Source organism: Panthera tigris, chromosome B1, assembly GCF_018350195.1.
Source record: "Panthera tigris isolate Pti1 chromosome B1, P.tigris_Pti1_mat1.1, whole genome shotgun sequence".
NCBI lineage: Eukaryota > Metazoa > Chordata > Mammalia > Carnivora > Felidae > Panthera > Panthera tigris.
Window position 1 is genome coordinate 16302781 of NC_056663.1, and position 24345 is coordinate 16327125.

A 24345-nucleotide genomic window follows, 5' to 3' on the forward strand; every position below is an offset into this window, starting at 1 on the left:
ACAGCAGAATATACATTCTTTTCAAGTTAATGTGAAACAGTAACTAATATAAACCATATTCTTGTCAGTAAAATAAGTTTCAATAAACTTAAAATGATAAATTGTACTGAGTATATTCTTTGATCACAATGGAATTAAATTAAGAGTCAATAACAGAAAATACCTGAAAATCTCCAGAGTTGGAAGTTTAGCAGCTCACTTCTAAATATTCCATTAGGTCAAAGAATAAATCATAAGGGAAAGAGAAAATATTTTGAATTGAATGAAATTGAAAACATATTAAAATTTGTGTGATGCAGCTAATGCAGTGGTTGCAGTGAACGTTGTAGCTTTAAATGTATATAGTAGAGAAAAATAAATTTTCCAAACCAATGACATCTTTCACTTTAAGAAATTAGGGAAAGAGCAAATTGAGCCCAAGAATACAGAAGGAAATTCCAAAAACAAGAACAGAAATCATTGGATTAAAAATAGCAAAGTTAATAGAGGAAGATAAACAAAACAAAAAGCTGATTTTTGACAAAAGCAATAAAATCAATTGAACTCTAGAAAAACTTCCAAGAAAAAAGGAGTATCCCTAAGTTACCATGTCAGGAATTTAAAATGGGACAATTACTGTAGGTCCTCTGGACATTAAAAAGCAATACAGAGTATTTTGACGAACATATGCCGATGCATCTGAGAATGTGTATGAAATGTACAAATGAACATACAAATGATCCAAAATGACTAAAGAAGAGCTAGAAAATCTCAATAGTTCTATATCCACTAGTGAAGTTGATTTTTTAATGTAAAACCTTCCCATTTAGAATACTCCAGACTCTTTGGTGAATTCTATTATGTACTTAAGGAAAAATAATATCAATAACCAATCCTATACTAATCCTTTTAGAAAATGGAGGAGGAGGGAACATTTCCCAACACATTTTATAAAGCCAGATTTTGCTGATACCAAAACCAAGTAGACGTTAAAGAAAATAACAGAGACTAATATTCTTCTGAATATAGAGGGAGAAATTCTTAACAAAATATTATCGAATTGAATCAAGGAGTATATATTAAAAGGATATACATAACTTGTGGAGTTTATCCCAGGAATGCAAGATTGGTGTAGTGTTTCAAAATTAACTGATGTAATTGCCATAGTTACAGCTTAAAGGGAGGAAAAAAATACACGTGATCTCTTCAGTAAGTGCAGAAAAAGCATTTGACAAAATTTAAGAAGTGTATTTGTATCGTAATCAGCCTTGGAAGCTAAAGATAGTGTCTTCTGGAGGAAGGGCAGGTATGCTAATTTTCCTGTATAATAAAGGTAATGTTTCCAGCAAGAGCAAAGGGCAGACATGCTTACGGCACTCATGAAAGATTTGGTTTCCCGAAACTCAGAGTTCTCTCCTCTACTGCTGTGTGACCCTTTTCATGTTGCCTATAGGGATTGGGGCTTGGAGAATCGATGCGAAAGTGCTGGTGTTCTGGCTACTGCTATTGCTGTAACAAACTGTCCTTTATCTCTGACACAGGACTTTCATGTCTTCCACTGGAACCCATGAAACTGTGTCAGACTAACATTAGCTTACAAGTTCAGTAAAATCTTGAGGCTGTTCACAGTTCTTGACAATATAAAAATATATACCTAATTCCAGTTTCTAATTAAAAATTACCCTAATCAATTACAAGGTAATTATGAACCTATATAAAAGTGAATTTATAGCAATTTTGTGGAAAAAAGGACTGGACAAAGGATTTTGAAACAATCATTTTAGAAATTTATTTACATATCTTGGATGGAAGCAATTGATACACTTGACTTGGATTTCCTGGGGAAAAAAAAGAATTTTTTAAGGTGGGAGTGCCAAGTATACTTCAGAAAACAAAATAAAAAATCTTGCTCCCTGCTTTGTGCATATACAATGTATAGAAATAATATAAGTAAAATAACAACATGACTTTTACCAAAAGAGCAAAATTCCTAAATTCCACTGTATAATAAATTGGATATACATCTTATAAGACTAAATTGTATTTATCTTAAAAGTTTCCTTCTTATTACTGAACTCTGACTAGTGCCCAGTAGGTGAAAAAAATCTTATCCACGTCTCTACTAATCCACCACAATATTACATACCTTTCAAATCAGGAGCCAAAGGCCTACTCCTAGGGCCAGAAATGTCTTCATAAATATCATACTTTTCAAAATGGAATTTCTCTCTTCTTGAAATATAACCCATTTTTGATAGGTCACTCTGTTGACTACAGATTTTTTCACTTAGATTTAAATATTCTCTTTGAAGATTCCGCATCTCAAATTCCAAGGTATCCCTTTCATTTTCTATACTTCTTACATAGTTTTCTAAAAGTATTTTGTCTTCTGCAAGTCTACTGATGCTATTCTCAAATTTTATATTTTCTTGACTATGTTTTTTTAGTTCTTCTTTTAGAATCTGATTATCTGTTTTAATTTCCATTACCATTTTTGATAACATTTCACATTCATTGCCCATTTCTGACAAACTATTCTTATAAATACTTGCTTCTGATTTTGCATTTTTAATTTCTATCAGAAAATTCTCTTCTGCAGTAGATTGGTATTTTTGAATATTCTCAATTTCTCTTTCCATCATTTGTCTAGCAGCAATAGATTCTTGTAGTGTTTTTTCGAGATTAAGTTTTTCATTTTTAACTGTTTCTATTATTTGAAAAAGTGTCTCTTGTTCAGTTTTTGCCAATATTTCCTTCTCTTTTAGCTGCATTATCTCTAGTTGGTTTTCCTTCAGTTCATTTTCAAGCGAGCTTCTTTCCTTTAAAAGCTGGTATGTCTTTTTCTCTAGCATTTCCTTTTCTTCTTGTATCAATAGAATATTTGTTTTCATTGATTCCATTTCTATACTCATACGATTATTTTCATTATTGACCGTGGCCATATCATTTTGAATTTTGTGTTCCTTGCTTTTTAGTTGATCTAATGTTTCTATCATTTGTTGCTTCTCCAAAGAAAGTTGATTGTTGTTTTCCTCTAGAGTTTTATTTTGTCCTATGAGAACATTATATTTACCAATTATTTTTTTCAATTCTTTAAGACATTCTTTACCATCTTCTTCTTTTTTAATTAACTTGGACTGAATAGTGTTCTTTTCTTCAACCAAATTCTTAAGTTGCTTTTCATATATTTCGATTTTCTGTATTAGAGATTGTGTGGTAAAGACAAGAGGTTTTATTTTGGTCTTAAGGGTTAGATTTTTATTCTCCAGTTCTGTTACCTTTTTTTGTATCTGCACAGACTCTTTTAGGTAATTCTGTAAGTACTGAATTTTTGCAACACACTGCTCAGTAACAGAATTGACTTTGGATGTTTTCTCATTTTCAAATATTATTGGCCCTTGTTTTATTACTAACGGTTGCATTTCTTTGTCTTTTATTTCATATTTTGTTGAGTCAGAGAATGGCAGTGTATGTCTTAGAGCTCTGGAATGGAATTTTAAATCTGTAATATTCTTGCCAGTGATAGGAATTTCTTTACTGTTTTTCTCATTTCTCTTTCCCCTGTGTATTTCACTCTTAGATAATTTTTTACATTTCCTGCAAAAATTCACATGGAATTTTGACACTGTTTCCCTGAGTGGGAGTAATTTGTTTACTAATGCCTCTAATTCAGAAATTCTCTTTGATTTCATATCTTCATTTAAGTTACTTTCTATATTTTCTTCCTTAATAAAATTATTTTTTTCTTTGTGAATTGAAGACAGTTCATATTTACCATTGCTTGGAACATTTCTTTCAGTTTTTAAAGTTTGAAGTTCATTTGTAAGTGCCAGTTCTCTGTCATGTGACTTTTGTAGCTCTTCCTTCATTTGTTTGATAGAATGGCAGATATCATCTAAGTTTTCAGAAAATCTGTGCTTGAGAAAAGGCTCAGTAATTTTGGATTTATCCAGAATTACTGTATCAGCTTGAGACATCACATTTTGAGGTACATTAGGTAGAAAATTATAAAGATTACTATAATTTTTCAACATGTCAGAATTTTCTGAAGGATTCATAATTATGTTTGAAGGTGAATTGTCTGTTGAAGTTCTCAGAGTTAATACGTCCTTGAAATTTATCTGGGATGTCATATCTATACCTTGAGAGAGACTGTTAACACTATCACCGCTGAATTTTTCTTCCATTGAATGAATAGCGTTAGACTCCTCAAAAGGATGAATTTTCTCCATAGAAAGGATTTCTTCTTGATTCTCTATAGGCTAGTGACAATAAAAAGCACGCTGTAAATGTATTATCATTTGCCACATGACCAGCAAATCAAGAAAATATTTTGTGGAGGATTTGCTTTTATAACCAAAATGAACATTTTATCCATTTCTACAGCAAAGAAACCTAACAAATGTGATTAATTTTCTCTAGAAAAATCTAACAACAGTTATTTTGAGATCTGTGACTCTGGTCTTCACAATTTGCTTAGAAATTGCGCTTATTTCCTCAGAGGGTGACATACATGGGCCAAACCCCTCAATTTCAGAAATGGAAATTTAGAATCCTTCAAGAGGCCATCATAGATTGATGGGGAAGATAGAAGCAATAGGTCAAATGCAGTAGGTAGTTTAAGGGAAATGAATATTTCCACTTCTGGGCTGTTGGGTCAACCTTTGCATTTCCTATTTTGGATGATTCTAGGGCTGTGACTATTCTAGAAATGCGAGTTCTAATCAGCGTAGACAGAGTGACTCTCATTCCAGCTTGTTTCTAGGGAATTCACCTCAGGTCTAGGTCAATCCTACTAAAAGTAGAACAATTCCTAAGTGGATAGAAAGGCTAAAAAAACTTGCCTTGTATTTCAGTTTACTTGGGAATCTTTTAGGTATTCCTCTGCCCCACAAAGTCCGTTTGCCCCACGAAGAAGGTAAGAATGTAAAGGGGAAGATAAACTGGTTGTAGTAACATTTTTGAAGTACCTAAATAGAGAAGTAGTTTTGAACAGAATAACATACCAAAGCTTTTTCAAGGCGTGTTCCGAATACTAGATTTTTTTCTGAGTTAAATTGTGGGTTTTCTACTTCAATAATACTTTTGTTCAAGATTTCACTGATTTCAGACTGTACCTTTAAAAGATAAATTGATAATGTTAGAATTTGATTTCAGATTTAGAAACTTATGAATGTATAGCAATAATAGATATTATGATACCTTTAAATTTCCTGCACATAAAAATTCTTTTCATTCATATAATGTAATTTATTATAATCTCTGTTATTACAGGAATTTTTAAGAAAATTATACCTTTATTATATGATAAACAGAAAAAATTTAGTAAAGCAATAAAATTTTATGAACAGTATTCAAGTAATTTTGGATGCTTGAGTTTTACATTGTTGAATAAAGCAGAGACTTTTGATCTCTGTCATCAGAATAGAATCCATTCTGTCACTCAGGAGGAGTTTATCTTCTCTTTCCATTTCCTTGCAGTTGCTTTTAGTACAAGAATATTAGGATGAAGTTTATATTAGGTCTTTAGTGAATATGTGTTGTGTTAAGCACCACCAGTATCCATACCCTATCCTCTGTAAATACTGTCCCTTATTTGTTCTGGATAAAGTCCCACGAGCCTTTGGTGATCCCACTTCCAGCTGCATGTGACCGAGAGCTAACCAGTCAGAACACTGCCTCCCTTTGAACAGGGATTGGCTCAGGCATTGCCTATGACCCAATCTGGGGCAGCCAAGTCAGGCCCAGAACCTTAGGAAAAACTGTTAAGAGAGAAAAGCATCATCTCTTCTCCAACTGGAATCTGGAAGGATAAAAGCCTGGAACTTCTAGCAGCTCTTTTGCTACCACATGAAGTCTGAAAATCCATTACAGTGGAAAGCAGAACCAAAATAAGGAGCGTTGTTCCTTATGACAGAAGTCCTTATCATATGGATTAAGCCATCCTCAGGTGAACTGTTCCCAGGCTCTTCAGTTATGTGTGCTAATCAAGTACACTTTTTCCCTAAGTCAGTTTGAGTTAGATTTCACATCACTTATAATGAGAGTTCCTATTTGTAGACTGTATATAGGTAGCACTTTAAACATATATGTTTTTAAAAAATCGGCGAGTACTATTCCTTTTTGACTATAGTTGGCCCAAATTCAACTGTAACAGAAATAGTTCCCCTCAAACAAATTTTGAGCCTGGAATATTTGTAACCTTTTATTATATTCTAACAAAAACTAATCAGTTGGATAATGATCATTAGCTTACAAATGTGGAGTGGTATCTTAAGTTTGGCTATTTCCCATATAGAGATTAAAAGAAACATACCATGCTAACATTCTGCAAAGTCTGTATTCGGAGAGCCTGAAATGATTCCAGTTGATGCTGAAGGGCCTATAACAAACATGGTATGAAATTGATCAGTTGAAACTGTTATTATTTCTTTTTACATGTATCCCCCAAAGTTGCCTATTTCCAGAAAGGATCACATGAGGGTCAGAGGACTCACATTCTTAGTCATTCTTGCCAATTCTCCAATCCATTTTCATGGAGATTTTTGTGGAAGGCCCATGTGCATTTAGGAAATATTTATTCTGAAAAAGATCAGCCTTTACATAGGTATTTGGAGAAAATAAGATGAAATGAAAATGAACTTACTTTCAATGCTGATTGTGGTTGGATTTGATTTTCTGATTCCGATATGCAGCCATATTCTAAAAAGCAAAATTGAAAAACCATGTGATCTAATTCTTAAGTTTTTTTAAAACAATTGTGATGCAAAATAGCCTCCTAACTTTCTTGGATAGCGAGACAGAGATAATGAGAAGTTTGATGTTCACCTTAGGAAGAACCCAATGTTAGTCACTTAATAAAGTCAAATAATTTTTGCTTGACTTAAAATGCCTTCTGGAGGTTATAAATAGTGGTTTTATTTTCTTTTTGTATTTATTTATTTATTTATTTATTTATTTATTTAATTTTTAAAAATTTACATCCAAATTAGTTAGCATATAGTGAAACAGTGATTTCAGGAGTAGATTCCTTAATTCCCCTTACCCATTTAGCCCATCCCCCCTCCCACAACCCCTCCAGTAACCCTCTGTTTGTTCTCCATATTTATGAGTCTCTTCTGTTTGTCCCCTTCCCTGTTTTTATATTATTTTTGTTTCCCTTCCCTTATGTTCATCTTTTTTGTCTCTTAAAGTCTTCATGAGTGAAGTCATATGATTTTTGTCTTTCTTTGACTAATTTCACTTAGCATAATACCCTCCAGTTCCATCCATGTAGTTGTAAATGGCAAGATTTCATTATTTTTGATTGCCAAGTAATACTCCATTGTGTATGTGTGTATGTATATATATATATATACACACCGCATCTTCTTTATCCATTCATCCATCGATGGACATTTGGGCTCTTTCCATACTTTGGCTATTGTCGATAGTGCTGCTATAAACATGGGGGTGCATGTGTCCCTTCGAAACAGCACACCTGTATCCCGTGGATAAATGCCTAGTAGTGCAGTTGCTGGGTCGTAGGGTAGTTCTATTTTTAGTTTTTTGAGGAACCTCCATACTGTTTTCCAGAGTGGCTGCACCAGCTTGCATTCCCATGGTTTTACTTTTATAATAGGCCATTAGCGTGTAATGCCAAACTTGGAACTCTCAAAAACAAATATTTTTGTTTCTGCAATGTAAGCTGCATTAAAAAAAAAAAACCCAAAACAACTAATGATCCTGTTATGGGAGACCTTTCACAAAGTACTGTATAGGTCTCTGTCTGTGAAATGGCCATGTGATGTTTTTCCTCCTTACCATGGAAAACAAATTGGATTAACAAAGCATAATTTTTGTCATGCCTTTAAGCAAGGTACTATAAAGATCTATGTATACCTTCCTAGAAAATAGATTATAGATCTGTAACAGGAGACTATAAACTGCAGATTTCCTGACATACATCCTTCTTTATCCAAATAGGCTTTTAGCTTGCTTTGTAAATTTTTATTAAACACTTTTAAAAATATTCAGTGTCCCAAATGAAGTGAGAGTTATGATAGAATGCTCCTCTAGGATGACAATTTCTGCCCTAAGAGAAGGTTTTAAAAGAGGTCAGCACATCTCTCCTTCAAATGACAGTCTACCAGATGTCATAGGAGCTGGTTGCAAAGTATAGGCACCCCTCTTATCTGCCATCTGGCCCTCATCACTGAGAGAGCAACTCTGGTTCAGAGCCTGGAGCCATTTGGCCAATTAAAGACTCCCACCTTCATCAGAAGGCAGAGAAGGACAGCGAGTCCTCTGGATATTGCTGAACTTTGCATCTTACTAGGAATAAAATGGTAGTCTGAAATATTTATCTCAGAGACATTAAAAAAAAAAAAAAACCAAACTCAGATGAGGTCAGACTAATGCAGCAAGGCACCCCCAATTTTTTCAGACTCAAGGACAGCTTCTAATGACCTCAAATAGATAAAAATTCAAATCAAAAAGCATATATTACCTAGAATCCCATTGCCCAGAATTAACTGTTATGAATTTTAGGTACCCTCCCTTCAGTCAGCTGTCTATGCATATATGCAGGAAAAAAGAAATGATTTTAGAACAGTGGGATATTATACATTTTACTTTGATAAATGGTATTGCATTTATGTTTCAGAGAATAAAGAAAACTGCAAATAGTTGAAGTTATCACTAGTATTCAAATTTTTTTGACTACATGAAAGATTATTTCCTATGAGATCCCTCTGAGCTAATGGAAATATATCACAAGAAGGACTAAGAGATTGGAATTTTTATTTTTTAAATAACATTCATTTCCATTGTATTCAGTATTGAGCTACTCCCTGCCAAGAAAGGAAGTAAATGATGAGGAAATTAGCATTATGCTTGCTCTCACATTTACTCCCTACTTTTCATGATATTTGCTCATTATATTATTTTCACGCTGTGATGTTTTATGATGTTTTACATTTTGCTGTGTGACTATGATTTCCACAGAGCTAAACACAAAGATAGGACATTATTATCGTAAATATTTTCAGCCTTCAACTTTATTCTTGATGGATTTACTGTCCAAAATTCCATCTCCTTTCTGCATCAGTAGGGCCAGCCTCCCTTTTCCGCATAGATTTCCTTTGTTTCAGTTAGGAGGACTTGCAAATTCAAGGCAAAGTACAGGATTTCTTTTGCTAAAACCAAGTAAGAAATACTGGGTCAAAATAAATTTAGAGACTTACTGAAGGGATATAACAAATATAAGTTTTTAAAGAAAGAATGTGGGATTCATATAGTGGTTCTACATATATTTGCTTCCCTCCATCTCTTCCTTCTTTTTTGACCACAGTATGATTGCAGTTCCCAGGTTGCTTCTTTTCATGTAGGTCAGTGTAACCTGAGCAACTCTGCTCAGAATTTGTTTTCTTTGACATAATATAGATGTTTTCTCTTGACATCCTTCCCAGAGTCCAATGGTCTATTCCTCTGAGATACAGTTTTAGGGCCAGTGTGTTTTCCTACCCATTTTCTGTAGCCTAAAAATTAGGTGATGAGGTCTGGGGTACGAGAGATCATTTGGAGCTGTGTGAAGCCTTTGCTGGAGGATGTGATCTTTGCTGTTTTGTTGTTATTATTCTCTGAGACTACTTAGAAATCTATAGGAGATATATCCTATTACCCTAAGGAGATATTCTCTTGATTGGGATTATTTCCTTAATTCAGTACAGAGTCCTGGAACTAGGACTGCCACACAAGACCATACAGGTTGTTCACTACACAAGAGCTCCTGGCCAGAAGATATATGTGGGCTGAAATGTGTCCCATGTTCCACTACAGTCAGCTAACCAGTACCCTATTTGGGTTTGCATATACCTAGAGTTTGGTTATACCTTTCTCTAGTCCACACAGAGGCACCCCATGAGCTAGTGGCAGCCCTACTCATAACTTCTTTCATGAGAGCAAAGTAAGCCCTGTTGATCAGTGTCCAGGTTTACTCATCTATCTTCCCAGCTGCTCCTCTGTACCCATCCAAACCCCAATCAGCAGAAAGGAAGACACAGGTATTTCCTCTTTTTGTATCCACATTTGGAGTGGGAGAGGCATTAATGAATATTTTCAGGATTTGACTTGTTTTATTCTAAAAGTCAGAAGCAGTGTTAGAAGGTAGTCTGTACTTTGCCTTGCCAGCATCTTCTGTTTTTATCTTTGGCCTCTGTTTTCCAATTTCCTTCTTCAGGTGCTGCTGGTGAAGTTTTTGCTGGTTTTCTATTTTGTTGTTGTTACTGATCTTTTCATTTGGTGCTGGGGAAAGGAGGTCTGGGATCTTCCTTGGCTCTAAAATCTCTATGTGAAAGTCTAGAATAATTTTTATGAGTTAGTGATTTAGCTTTTTTGTTTCACATTTAGTGATTCATTCCTTCAACATCATTCATTCAGGTATTGAGTGTCCAATGTGTGGTATTCTGTTGTAGGTAAATACTAAGGACACAGCAATGAATAAGACAACCAAGGCTCCTGTGGTCATGGTGCTTCCATTCTGGAGAATGAACAGGAAAAAAAAAAAAAAGAAAGAAAAAAGGAAACAAGATACTTACAAATAGGGATAAATAACACAAAGAGGATAGGCTAATGTGACAGGGAGGATGGGACAGCAGTGGAGAGAGTGCTTAGCAGAGACCTATCTGGTCACATGAGTTTTTAGCTGGGATTCCCATATGATAAGAAAAGGCCATCCATGTGACTATCTATAGGAATAGATTCAGAGCAGAGGACATGGAAAGATCCTGAAGCAGAATATGTTTATCTGTGTTTGCAGAACAGAAATAAAGTCAATATGGCCTCAGCTTAATGAGCAGATAGAAGCCCGGTATGATTAGAGGTGAGAGGGGGAGACAGGAATAGATTATGTAGGAACTTGTGGGCCAACCCGAGTGGTTTTGCTTTTATTTTAAGTGAAATGGGAAACTTTGAAAGGTTTCAATCAGAAGAATGATTTGATCTGAAAAGAAACATTTATAGGTCACTCTGCCACATGATAATGGGTTATAAGGTGGCAATTGCAGAGCTACTGCAGTAATCCAAGTGAGAAACAAAGGTATCTTAGACTAGAATGGCAGAGGGGAAGATGGAGAAAAATAGGTTGATTTAGAATAGATTCTGGGTATAAAACCAGCAGCATTGCTGGGGTATTAAATGTAGCCAGAAGAGAGGAAGAAAGGATGACTCCTGGGTTTTTGGTGAGAACAGATGGATGATGGATGATGAATGATGGTGTTATTTACTAAAATGGAAAAGAATAGAGTAGGAAGATTTTTTTAGGGAAAATTTTTATACATAAAATTAAGTTTTCTATTAGACATCAAAGTGGACATCCACAGGCAGTGGGATATTCCTGTCTCTGATTCAGGGGAATTGTTATGAACACTATTGGAAAATACAGGTGTCACTACTGGCCTAGACAAGGGAAGTTTCTGTGCAGTGACAGGCACAAATGCCCAAATGAAGTGGCTAGAGAGAATGGAATGTAAAGGTTTGTGGGCATTGAATATAGGCAGCTGTTTTTGAATTTTCATTTTGAATGAAAGAAATAGAGTGCCTAGTGGAATAGGGTGTATGCATGTTAGAAGTGATGTGAAGGTCAAGAATTTTTTAACCATGGGAGATTTTAACATGCCTGCTTGCTGCTGGAATCATGTAGTAGAAAGGGAGAAGAGTAATTCTGAAGGATGAGGGAGGCTAATTGCAGAATCTGAGTACTTGAGAATTCCAGGAGAGCTTTGATAAAGAGGAAATGAGCTTTGAGCAGGGGTAATTCTTCCATCGAAACTGGGGACAGCAAGAACAGGAGCAGGAAGATGGAAGAGTAGGAGGACCCTAGGCTCACCCTGTCCCACAAACACAACTAGATAATTATCATATCATCCTAACTACCCCAAAAATCAACTTAAAGACTGACAGAAAAATCTCCTTAACTAAAGGGAGAGAAGAGGCCACATTGAAGATGACAGGAAGTGTGGAAATGTGGTTTAGGGGAGAAACAGATCATGGCTGCTATACAAGTGAAGGAGACATGGTTGCTAAAAAAGAAGGGAGAGGAACACACAGGGGAATTCATAAGGAGAATGTTTCCTCAAAGCCAATGGCTTAGAAAGTGAGAGGGGCTGAATTCCATGAGTTCTTGCAACCAGTGGGGTTTAAAGCCTGGAGTTTTAAAGATCAGTAGGCTTGGTTGGGATAGAGCACTGTGCTGCATCTAGAGAACAGGCAGACAAACAACCAGGGGACAATGTGGAAATAGCAATCTGAAGAGCGTGTGGGACACACAGTGGGGTTATTTGCTCTTCTCAGAGCACATCCCTGAGGGGCATCATTCACAGACACCTCTCCAGGAACAAAGGAGCTGGCCAGTGCCATTTCCATCCCCTCCTACCCTTCAGCATAAACACAGAATAACCTGCAAGAAGCAGTGCAGTGCAGACACTAGCTGCCTAACTTGCTTACACCAAGTACCACCCCCTCTGCACTTCAGTGGAACTTCCATTCTCAAACATGCTTGCCTCAGTTCCAGTGCGGCAGGTCCCTCCCCGAGAAGATTAGTGCAAAACCCTGTCCACACCATGTCTCAATACAGAGAGTTTCGCGGGGTCTCAGTTCTGGTGGAGGTGGTGACAGGTCTCATTTCAGAAGCAGACCAGAGCACATCTGTGAGCTAAAACTCACCACATTCAGGCCAGGGACCAAACACTGCCCACAGCATGCAAGGAGAGCCTCTGCAGATGACTGGCCTGAAGGATAGAGAAGCCAGAATGCAAGAGCAGAGTGTATGCATCACACCAGAGACATTCCCCGAAGTGCCAGGCCTTGGGCACTACATGACCTCTTAAGGCCATTACTTTCAGAAGCAGGAGACATAACTGGTTTTTCTAACACAGAGAAGGCAAGAGCCTTAGATAAAATGCAAAGATGGAGGATTTGTCCCAAACGAAAGAACAAGATAAGGCCAAGGCCAGAGATCTAAGTGAAACAGATGTAAGTAACATGCCTGATTGAGAATTTAAAGCAATGATCATAAGGATACTCTCTGGGCTTGAGAGAAGAATAGAAGATATCAGTGAGATCCTTACCACAGAGACAAAAGGGTTAAAAAATAATCAAATGAAGAGTCCAATAAACAAGATTAGAAAAACTTTGATGCAATGAACAGTAGGCTGGAAGAAGTAGAGAAATTAATTAATGACTTAGACTCTAACGGAAAGTAAGCTGAACAAAAGAGAGAAAAAAGAATTGTGCAAAATGAGAATAGACTTAGGAAACACAGTGACTCCATCAAATGTAATAACATTCATGTTATAGGAGTCCCAGAAGAAGAGCAAGCAAAGGGGGCAGAACATTTATTTGAAGAAATAATAGCTAAAAACTTCCCTAATTTGGGGAAGGAAATGATATCCAGATCCAGGAGGCACAGAGAACTCCCATCAAAATCAACAGAAAGCAGGCCAAGACATATTGTAATTAAATTTGCAAAATACAGTGATAAAAAATCTTAAAAGCAGCAAGACAAAGAAGTCCTTAACTTACAAGGTAAAACCCAAAAGGCTAGAGGGAGATTTTTCAACAGAAACTTTGCAAATGAGAAAGGAGTGGCATGATATATTCAAAGAGATAAATGGGAAAAGTCTGCAGCCAAGAATACTCTATCCAGCAAAGCTATCATCCAGAATAGGAAAGATAAAGAGTTCCCCAGACAAACAAAAACCAAAGGAATTCATGACCCCTAAATCATCCCTGCAAGAAATATTAAAGGGGACTCTTCCAGTGGAAAGGAGAGACCAAAAGTGACAGTATAAAGGTAGAAATCACAAAAGTGGTAAAAATGAATATTTCTGTAAAAATCAGTCAAGGAACTCACACCAAAGGATATAAAATATAATAATGTATAACTAAAATGTGGGGAGGAGAGGAAAAAAGAATGGGTTCCAACTTGAATGACCATCAACTTAATTTAGACTGCTATTTACAGAAAAGTTTATATACAAGCCTAATGGTAAGTATATATCAACAAGCACTTACAAACATTCAAAGAATAAAGAGAAAGAAATGTAAATATGTCACTAAAGAAAATCAACAAACCATGAAAAAAAGACAAGAAAGGATTAAGAAAATCTCCAGAAACAACCACAAAACAAGTAAAATGGCAATATAAACATATCTATCAGTAATTACTTGGACTGTAAATGGACTAAAGGCTCTAGTCAAAAGACGCAGGGTGTCAGAATGGATAGAAATACAAGACTCACTTATATACTGCCTGCAAGAGACTCGTTTTAGATCTAAAAACACCTGCAGATTGAAAGTGAGGGGATGGAGAAACATTTATCATATCATTATCATGGACATCAAAAGAAAGCTGGAGTAGCAATACTGATACTTTATACAAAGTAGACTCTAAAACAAAGACTGTAATAAGATACAAAGAAGGGCATTATATAACAATGAAGTGGACAATCCAACAGGAAGATACAATCATTGTAAATATTTATGCACCCAATATGAAAGCACCCAAATATATAAAACAATAACAACAAAACAATAACAAAAGCAATAAGGCATATAAAGGAACTAATTAACCAATTGATAATAATAGTAGGGTACTTTACATCCTCCTTATATCAATGGACAGATTATCTAAACAGAAAATCAACAAGGAACACTGGACCAGATGGCCTTAACAGGTATATTCAGAATACTCCATCCTAAAACAGCAGAATACACATTTTTTTCAAGTGCACATGGAACATTCTCTGGAATAGATCACAAACAAGTCTTAACAAATACAAAAAGACTGAAATGATACTATGCACCTTTTCTGACCACAACACTATGAAACTAGAAGTCAACCACAAGAAAAAATTTGTGGAGAGACCACAAACACATGGAGGTTAAACAACATGCTACTAAACAATGAATGAGTCAACCAGGAAATCAAAGAAGAAATTAAAAAAAAAAATACATGGAAACATATGAAAATGAAAACACAACGGCCCCAAACCTTTGGGATGCAGCAAAAGCAGTGCTAAGTGGGAAGTTTATAGCAATACAGACTTAACTCAAGAAGTAAGAAAAATCTCAAATAAATAACCTAATCTTACTCCTAAAGGAGCTAGAAAAAGGATAACAAACAAAGCCTAAAGCCATTTAAAGGAAGGAAATAATAAAGATTAGAGCAGAAATAAATGATATAGAAACTAAAAAGAAAAAAAAATCAACAAAACCAGAAGATGGTTCTTTGAAAAAATCAATAGAATCGATAAACCTCTAGCAAGACTTATCAAAAAGAAAAGAGAAAGGACCCAAATAAATAAAATCACAAATGAAAGAGGAGAAATAACAACCAACACCACAGAAATACAAACAATTACAAGAGAATATTATGAAAAACTATATGCCAATAAATTGGACAACCTAGAAAAAAATGGATAAATTCCTAAGAGACATAAAGTACCAAAATTGAAACAGGAAGAAATAGAAAACTTGAACTGATGACCAGCAAAGAAATGGAATCAGTAATCAAAAAACTCTCAGCAGACAAAACTCCAGGACCAGATGGCTTCACAGGTGAATTCCGCCAAACATTTAAAGAAGAGTTAATACCTATTCTCAAATATTCCAAAAAATATAAAAGGAAGGAAAACTTCCAAATTCATTCTATGAGGCCAGCATTATCCTGATAGCAAAACAAGATAAAGACCACACGAAAAAGAGAGCTACAGGCCAATACCCCTGATGAACATATATGCAAAAATTCTCCAAAAATACTAGCAAACCAAATCCAACAATACATTAAAAACGTCATTCATCACGATCATGTGGAATTTCTTGCTGGCTTGCAAGGGTGGTATACTATTCACAATCAATGTGAAATATCACATTAATAAAAGGATAAGAACCATATGATTATTTCAATAGATGCAGGCAAAGTACAACAGCCAATCATGGTAAAAACTCTCAATAAAGTAGGTTTAGAGGGAACACACCTCAACATAATAAAGTCCATGTATGAAAACCCACAGCAAATATCATCCAAAATGGGGGAAAACTGAAAGCTTTTCCCCTATGGTCAGGAACAAGACAAGGAGGTCCACTCTCACCACTTTTATTCATTATAGTAATGGAAATCCAGCCACAGCAATCAGAAAACAAAACGCATCCAGATGGGTAAGGAAGAAGTTAAACTTTCAGTATTTGCAGATGACATGATACTATATATAGAAAACCTGAACGAATCCACCAAAAAACTGCTAGAACTGATCAATGAATTCAGTGGAGTTGTAGGATATAAAATCAATGCACAGAAATCTGTTGCATTTACATGCAGCAATAATGAAGCAGCAGAAAGAGAAATTAAGGAATTAATCTCATTTACAATTGCACCAAAAATAATAAGATACCTAGGAATAAACTTAACTGAAGAGGTGAGAGGCCTGTACTCTGAAAACTACAAAACATTAATGAAAGACATTGAAGATGACACAAAGAAATGGAAAGACATCCACGCTCATGGATTGGAAGAACAAATATTGTTAAAATGTCTATATTACCCAAAGCAATCTACACAGTTACTGCAGTCCCTATTAAACTACCAAAAGCATTTTTCACAGAACTAGAATAAACAATCTTAAAATTTGTGTGGAAGCACAAAGGACCCTGAATAGCTAAAGCAACCTTGTTAGAGAAAAGCAAAGCCGGAGGCATCACAATTCCCGACTTCAAGCTATATTACAAAACTGTAGTAATGAAAACAGTATGGTACTGACACAAAAATAGACACATATATCAATAGAACAGAATAGCAAATCCAGAAACAAACCCACAATTATATGGTCAATTAATGTTCAACAGAGCAGAAAAGAATAGCCAATGGGAAACAGTCTCTTCAACAAATGGTGTTGGGAAAAGTGGACAGCAACACGCAAAAGAATGAAACTGGACCACTTTCTTACACCATACACAAAAATAAACTTAAAATGGATTAATGATCTACATGTGAGACCTGAAACCATAAAAATCCTAGAAAAGAACACAGGCAATAACTTCTTTGACATCAGCCATAGCAACTTCTTTCTAGATATGTCTCCTGAGGCAAGAAAAACAAAATAAAAAATAAGCTGTTGGACTACATCAAAATTAAAAGCTTCTGCACAACAAAGGAAACCATTAACAAAACTAAAAGGCAGCCTACAGAATGGGAGAAGATATTTACAAATCTCAGATATTTATATATCTGATAAAGAGCTAGTATCCAAAATATATAAAGAACTTATAAAATTCAACACCCAGAAATTAAGTAATCCAATTAAAAATGGTCAATTAACACGAATAGACATTTTCTCAAAGACATCCAGGTGGCCAATAAAAACATGAAAAGATGCTCAACTTTTCATCAGGGAAATGCAAATCAAAGCTGCAGTGAGATATCACCTCACAGCTGTCAGAAAGGCTAAAATCAACAACACAAGAAACAACAGGTGTTGGTGAGGATGTGGAGAAAGGGAAACAATCTTGCACTGTTGGTGGGAATGCAAACTGGTGCAGCCACTCCGGAAAACAGTGTGGAGTTTCCTCAAAAGGTTAGAATCTACCCAAGATCCAGCAATCGCACTACTAGGTATTTACCTAGAATACAGAAATACTAATTCTAAGGGGTACATACACCCTGATGTTTATAGCAGTATTATCTACGATAGCCAAATTATGGAAACAGCCCAGGTGTCCATTGATTGATGAATGGATGAAGAAAAGTGTTGTATACATATACAATAGAATATTAGCCATAAAAAAGAATGAAATATTACCATTTGCAAAGACATGGATGGAGCTAGAAACTATGCTAAGTGAAATAAGTCCAAGAAAGACCAATACCGTATGATGTCACTCATATGTGGAACTTAAGAAACAAAACAAAGGATCAAAGAGGAAAAAACAGACAGAGAGGCAAATCCAGAAAGAGACTCTTAACTACAGAGAACAAACTGATGGTTACCAAAAGGGAGAGGGGAGGAGGATGGGTTAAATAGGTGATAGAGATTACGTTTGTGGCAACTCTGTGTGATGAGCACTGGGTGATGTATGGAAGTGTTGAATAATTATATTGTACAGCTGAAACTAATACTACACTGTATGTTAAACGAGTTTAAATAAAAACTTGAAAAAAAATGAGGGACAGCAGATAATATGGGTACAGAGAAGCAGGTAGGTTAGCAAAATTTGAGCAGGAAAGAAGGGAGTTTGGGTCTGATTGCTTCCATTTTCATGTAGTGTGAGATTATGTTAATGAGTTGAGAGGTAGTGGTGAGAGGTTTTGGAGATTAAGGAAACAAGAGTGAAATAGTTATCTTGGAGAAGGTTTGAAAAAGCATTTTCTGGGGAAGTAGTTTTCTAAATAGCACTGAGATCCATGTTACAACTAAGAAGTGAGTGGTTTTCCCCTGCAATGTTCAGATGATTCAGTGAAGATAGAGAATAGGCAGAGAGTTGGATTTATCAAATTTTATTTATTTATTTTTTTAACGTTTATTTTCAGGAGAGAGAGAGTGCGAGCAGGGCAGGGGTGGGGAGAGAGAGAGAGGGAGAGACATAGAATCCGAAGCAGGCTCCAGGCTCTGAGCTGTCAGCCCAGAGCCTGACATGGGGCTGAAACTCATGGACTGTGAGATCATGACCTGAGCTGAAGTTGGATGCTTAACCAACTGGGCCACCCAGGGGCCCCTATCAATTTTTAAAGGCTATTAAAATAAGTTTTTGTTTTTAAAACGAGTTTCAGAGACTTTGGTTACTACTTATTTCCAAAGGAAAACTAATCTTAGAATTCAGCAATACTTAACCGCATAGAGTTATGTGATTCCAGAATTGGAAGGGAAATTACCAAAGAAGAACTGTAGAGGACACACAATGACAGGTCATCATTTATTAAGTCCTTGCTAAACATGAAATATTGAGCGGTATGTAGACTGAGTGGAAGATATGGTCCCAGCCCTGAAGAAGCTTATACTCTATTGGGAATGTAAGAAATAGTAATCATATTATATTGAATTAAATTCTCTAGCTGTCCCATATTTAGTGTCAGAAGTGAAAAACAAGAAAACCCTGTGGGCTGGTGCGTAGCTTTCCTTTCTGATCTGCCATCTGCGGTGGAATGAAGATGCAAAATTTTGTGAAAACCCTTACAGGAAAGACCATCAGTGTTGAGGTCGAACCCTCGGATACAATAGAAAGTATGAAAGCCAAGATTCGGGATAAGGAAGAAATTCCTCCTTATCAGCAGAGTTTGATCTTTGCTGGCAAGCAACTGGAAGATGGACGTACTTTGTCTGACTACAACATTCAGAAGGAGTCCACTTCATCTTGTTGAGACTTTGTGGTGGTGCTAAGAAAAGGAAGGAGACGTCTCTCACCACTCTCAAGAAGAGTAAGCATAAGAGAAAGAAGGTTAAACTGGCTGTCCTGAAATACTATAAGGTGGATGAGAATGGCAAAATCAGTCGCCTTCGTTGGAGTGCCCTTCTGATGAATGTGGTGCTGGGGTTTTTATAGCCAGCCACTTTGACAGACATTATGGCAGATGTCTGACCTACTGCTTCAACAAACCCAAAGACAAGTAATTGTATATGGGTTAATAAAAGACATGAACTAAAAAAAAAGAAAAAAGAAAAGATAGTTATCAGTGAGATGGCTTTTGAGGCGATTAGAGACATGGGGAATTTATTCTGAAATCTACAGAGGATTATGTCATATTCAACATACAGGCACCCCTCGATTTATTGTGCTTCACAAACGTTTGTGGCAACTCTGTGTCGAGCAAGTCTATTGGTACCGTTTTCCAACAGTATCACTTACTTTGTGTCTCTGTGTCAGTTGGGTAATTCTCACTGTATTTCAAAAGTCTTTGCTATTAGTATATTTGTTATGGTGATTTGTAATCTGTGACTATAACTCGCTTTAGCATTTTTTTAGCCATATATATATATATATATATATATATATATATATATGTACATATACATACATATATATACATATATATATGTATACATACATATATATATATGTACATATACATACATATATATACATATATATATATGTATATATACATATATATATATATTTAGTGTCAGAAGTGAAAAACAAAAAAAAACCCTTATACACACACACACACACACACACACACACACCCTTTATATATAAAGTCCAACTTCGGTATTCATTTTCATATATATATATATATATATATATATATAAATGAAATATAACTTGTTTAGCATTTTTAGCCATATATATGTGTGTGTGTTTGTGTGTGTGTGTATATATATATATATATGTGTGTGTGTGTGTGTGTGTATATATATATATGTATATATATATATATACATATATACATATATATATATATAAACAGTAGAGAGGCGCAGAAGGAGAAAGAGAGAATCCTAAGCAGGCTCCATGCTCAGTGCAGAAGCCCAACACAGGGCTCGATTCCACAACCCTAGGATCATGACCTGAGCCAAAATCAAGAGTGTGACATGCCTACCAACTGAGCTACCCAGGTGCCCCAATAAAATATTTTTAAATTAGGGTATGTACATTGTTTTTTTACACATAATGCTCATATACACTTAAAAGACTACAGTAATATGAACATAACTTTTATAAGCACTGGGAAACCAAAAAATTCATTTGACTCACTTTATTTATTTTATTTTATTTTTTTCATTTGCCTTACTTTATTGTGATATTCTCTTTATTGCAATGGTCTGGAACCAAACCCACAATATCTCTGAGATATGCCTGTATTAAGTGCATACTTGCAGTTAACAGACCAAGGAGAACAAATGAGTTTTTACAATGCAGCATAGTAATGTTGTAATATAGGATGTTAGATTAGATACTCTGTAGTCAAAGTTTTGTAATTCTCAGGTTCAAATATGAGGTTTTGCTATGACAATTCAAATTCATTCCCAGAAGCAACTGTTTTACAAAGCCTTAATGAGGTGTGACACTGTCTGCATGAGGCACTGTCACGGGAGCTACAGAGTCAGGTTGTCTGTGCTTGAATCCTGGCTTTGCGACACACTTGCTATGAGGGATAAACCTAGTTAGCATCTAGTTGGTAGGTAAAGTCCTTTGCAGGATGCATGGCGCATACTAAATGCTCAAGAAGTATTTACTCTAATCACTACTACAGAGACGAGGTTAGTAACAACATGATGATGATTTGATAGACTTAAAACTTCCAAATGCAATGGAGGGGAGAAATGGCCACTCCACATTCTCTAATGTTTCCCATTTTGTGCAGAATAACCCCCAGATCCTTATGCAGAACTACAGTGCCCTCCTCCCCAGTTTCCTTTCTGATCCCTCTCTGCCCCTCCCCCTTATTCATTCTGCTCCCACCAACACCAGCTGTTCCTCAGACATGCAAGGCATCTTCCTACCTCAGGGCCTGGACAGTTGCTATTCTCTCTGTCTTGACTGCTCTTTCCCTAGAAGACTGCACTGGTTACTTTTTACCTCCTTCAGGTCTTTGCTCAGATGTGACCTGCCCAGTGAGGTCTCCTACCACCCTATTTAAAATGCACACTTCTCACTCACCTCTGACAGTCCACATACTCCCCTGTTCCCTCTGTGCCTTACTTTTCTCCATGGGATTTACTCCCATCTTACACACAGTCTCCTTTGTTCCTCCCATCAGAAAGTAAGCTTCATGGGATTTTGCATATTTTGTTCACTATTGGATCCTCAGCACCTAGGACAGCACTTGCTTAAAAATATTTGTTAGATGGATGAATGAATGAATGGATGAGTGAATGAAGACTTAGGTAGAACAGGGGTGCTAAAAACAACACACTGGATATCTTGAAGTTTAAAGTATATCCTTCACGTATCCATTCCAATAAATCAAAGGTTACACAGGCTAACCACTTATTCTGTTAAAATTAAAGAGATCTAAGAAATACTACACAGCTTCTTGTAACTCAGCATTATGCAAATGGGTCAATATTCTGTTGGTTAGTACTCAGGGAATGGATCACACGGTGACAATAAGGTGTAGACAGAACAGAAAAAGGGAGGGGACAAAGTCATACCTCCTAATTTTGCCATCCAAGGCAGCCCTTGACTTAGAATCTATGTTACTGAAAACCTGCCCTTGCTAGACCCTGCACTTAGAGCACCTATGCTTTCGCAAGATAAACTGTATCTCTTAAATAAGTGTATGTACTATTTTGCCTGTAACTTCATTTTCTATTATGCTGGGATCTTTCCCCAGAGTCCTAAATCTCACTCATGTTAGATAACACACGAGCTTGCCAAATTAGATTACCTCAGTTTCTTCTCACCTTAAATGCTCTTTTTGAGGTAAATATTGAGCTGATGCAACCTCTAAACTCTCTGTGAAGACTCTTTCTCCCTGTTCATGTTTCCTGATTGCACAAGGATGCCTGAATATCCTCACGGATGCTGGGGCACAGAAGAGTGGACAGCCGGCAGGTCATTGCACTGTCCTGCTGGCCTCCATTGAGATGTTTACACTGGTGGTCCCTGGGCATCCAGGTGTCTTTGGTCTGGTGACATGTGGCTGCTCTAGCTTTTCTTTCAGGGACCTTGCTTGACAAGGTGTTTGGGATGGTCCTGGATTTATGAAGATGCAGAAATCCTGTCCTGACCTCATGTCACTTCTGTGTCCGGATCACCCCTATGTCACATGTGGGTTTTAGGCAACCGGGGGTCCTAACTTGGCCCATCATTCTAGATACCGCCTTCTACTCAGAGTGCTCTGCTCCTCCCCTGGCATGTCACACTGACCACCAGCCTCCTGCAAGAGGTGTGTAGGCTCCTTGGGCTTCTCTCAAGGAAGTGGGAGTCCAACTTCAGTATTCTCAGTATGATACCCCTAGTTGGGTATTTACATCTTATTCATGGTTTATGTGGAGCTTGAATTATAGCTCTTTGGTTATTTCAAATATCTTCCCTATACAATATCCTGTGGTCCACACATATTTACTGTAAAAAGTTCCTTTTGTTAAAATATAGATCTGTTTAGCATCTGTCCAAAATATCATTCTTATTTGATATTTAGAGAAGCAGTATAGTATAATATGATGGTGAAGGCCTGGACTCTGGCACCATTCTGCTGAATACTTACTGGTTTTTTCATTTGCTGCCGTGTGACCTTGGGGAGTTATTTAATCTCTGTGCTCAGTTTCCTCACTTGTAAAATGTGGATAATGGTAGTACTTACTTTATAGGGTTGTTGTGATGATTAAATGAATATACTTAAGTGCTTGGAACACCATCTGGCACAAAGTAGGTGTGCTGTGTTACCTAGTACTTTAATAATAGTTACTGGAAGTACCTATGTCCTGGCAGTGCACCTCTTGGGCCAGTGGGTTTAGACAAGGGTACCCTTTGCCTGTAGTAAGAGGCAGAAACATTACTGCCGGTGGATGTTCTCTAATAATGTTCCCCAATGACTCCTTGGCCTTGGAGATTTCACCTGTTTCACTGCCACCACTTTCCTTTATCCGGTCAGAGGAATTTAGGATCTTGGACGCTGAGAGGAGAACGCACTCAACTTCATCCTCTTCCTCCGGATGCTTCTCTGTAACAGAACCGTAATAGGTGGCTTTTAGTTTCTTTGGGAGCAGGGAGGCCAACCGTACGATTCCGGACGCGGACGCCCTTAGAGGCCACGGGAGGGCGCGCCGGGGCCACGCAGCGCGGCGGGACTTGGTGGCGCAGCAGCTGGAAGCAAAGGCTGGGCGTGGGGATGGAGGCGGTGCTTCAGTCCCCGGGGGGGGGGGGGGGGGACAGCAGGGGTGTGCTGCTAGTCAGGAAGTCGGCACTCCGGGACCAGCCTTGGGGGTGAACGGGTCCGGGCACCCTCCACTGCCCGTCCACTTCCCATGGCCCCTCCTCTGGGACTCTTACCCGGACTCATTTCTGCTGCTCAAGTTCTCCCAACTGCCTTCCCCCCTGCATTCCGCCCCAGTAGCTTCGCGCAGGGGCAGCCCGTTGCCTGGTAACCCGGCTGCGGGGCACGCACGTGGGTGGGGGTGCGGGGCGGAAGTGCGAGCTGGGGTCCGGAGTCTGGGAGCTGTGATGCTCATCCCGCCACCAGCGCGCCGGGGACAGTTGGGGTTTGCTGTGCGCTCAGGCCTGGGGCCAGTCTCACTGGGGCATTTTTCTCCCGGCTTCTCCGCTGACCAGAACTTGATCTTGATCATAGTCTGACCGAAGACTGCACCTTTTGGACCAAAGCTGTGGACAAAGGGGAATGCTTGGAGACAGGCAAACACCTAGGAACTTTGTTTTTCGTTTCCTGGTTTC

The 24345-nt window shown here is 37.2% G+C and overlaps 1 protein-coding gene and 1 pseudogene across 1 annotated transcript; one reads left to right on the forward strand and one right to left on the reverse strand.

The window, feature by feature from the left end:
* Nucleotides 1-1743: 1743 nt before the first annotated feature.
* Nucleotides 1744-24047, reverse strand: CCDC110 (coiled-coil domain containing 110). The gene is made up of 7 exons (XM_007099005.3): nucleotides 23947-24047; nucleotides 23513-23617; nucleotides 6626-6681; nucleotides 6296-6361; nucleotides 4986-5096; nucleotides 2126-4241; nucleotides 1744-1817 (listed from the first exon to the last, which is right to left on the reverse strand). The coding sequence occupies exons 1-7, from the start codon at nucleotides 23954-23956 to the stop codon at nucleotides 1768-1770; spliced, it is 2514 nt and encodes an 837-aa protein (XP_007099067.1). The 5' UTR covers nucleotides 23957-24047; the 3' UTR covers nucleotides 1744-1767.
* On the forward strand, nucleotides 19127-19619 carry LOC107181276 (annotated as a pseudogene).
* Nucleotides 24048-24345: the final 298 nt, after the last annotated feature.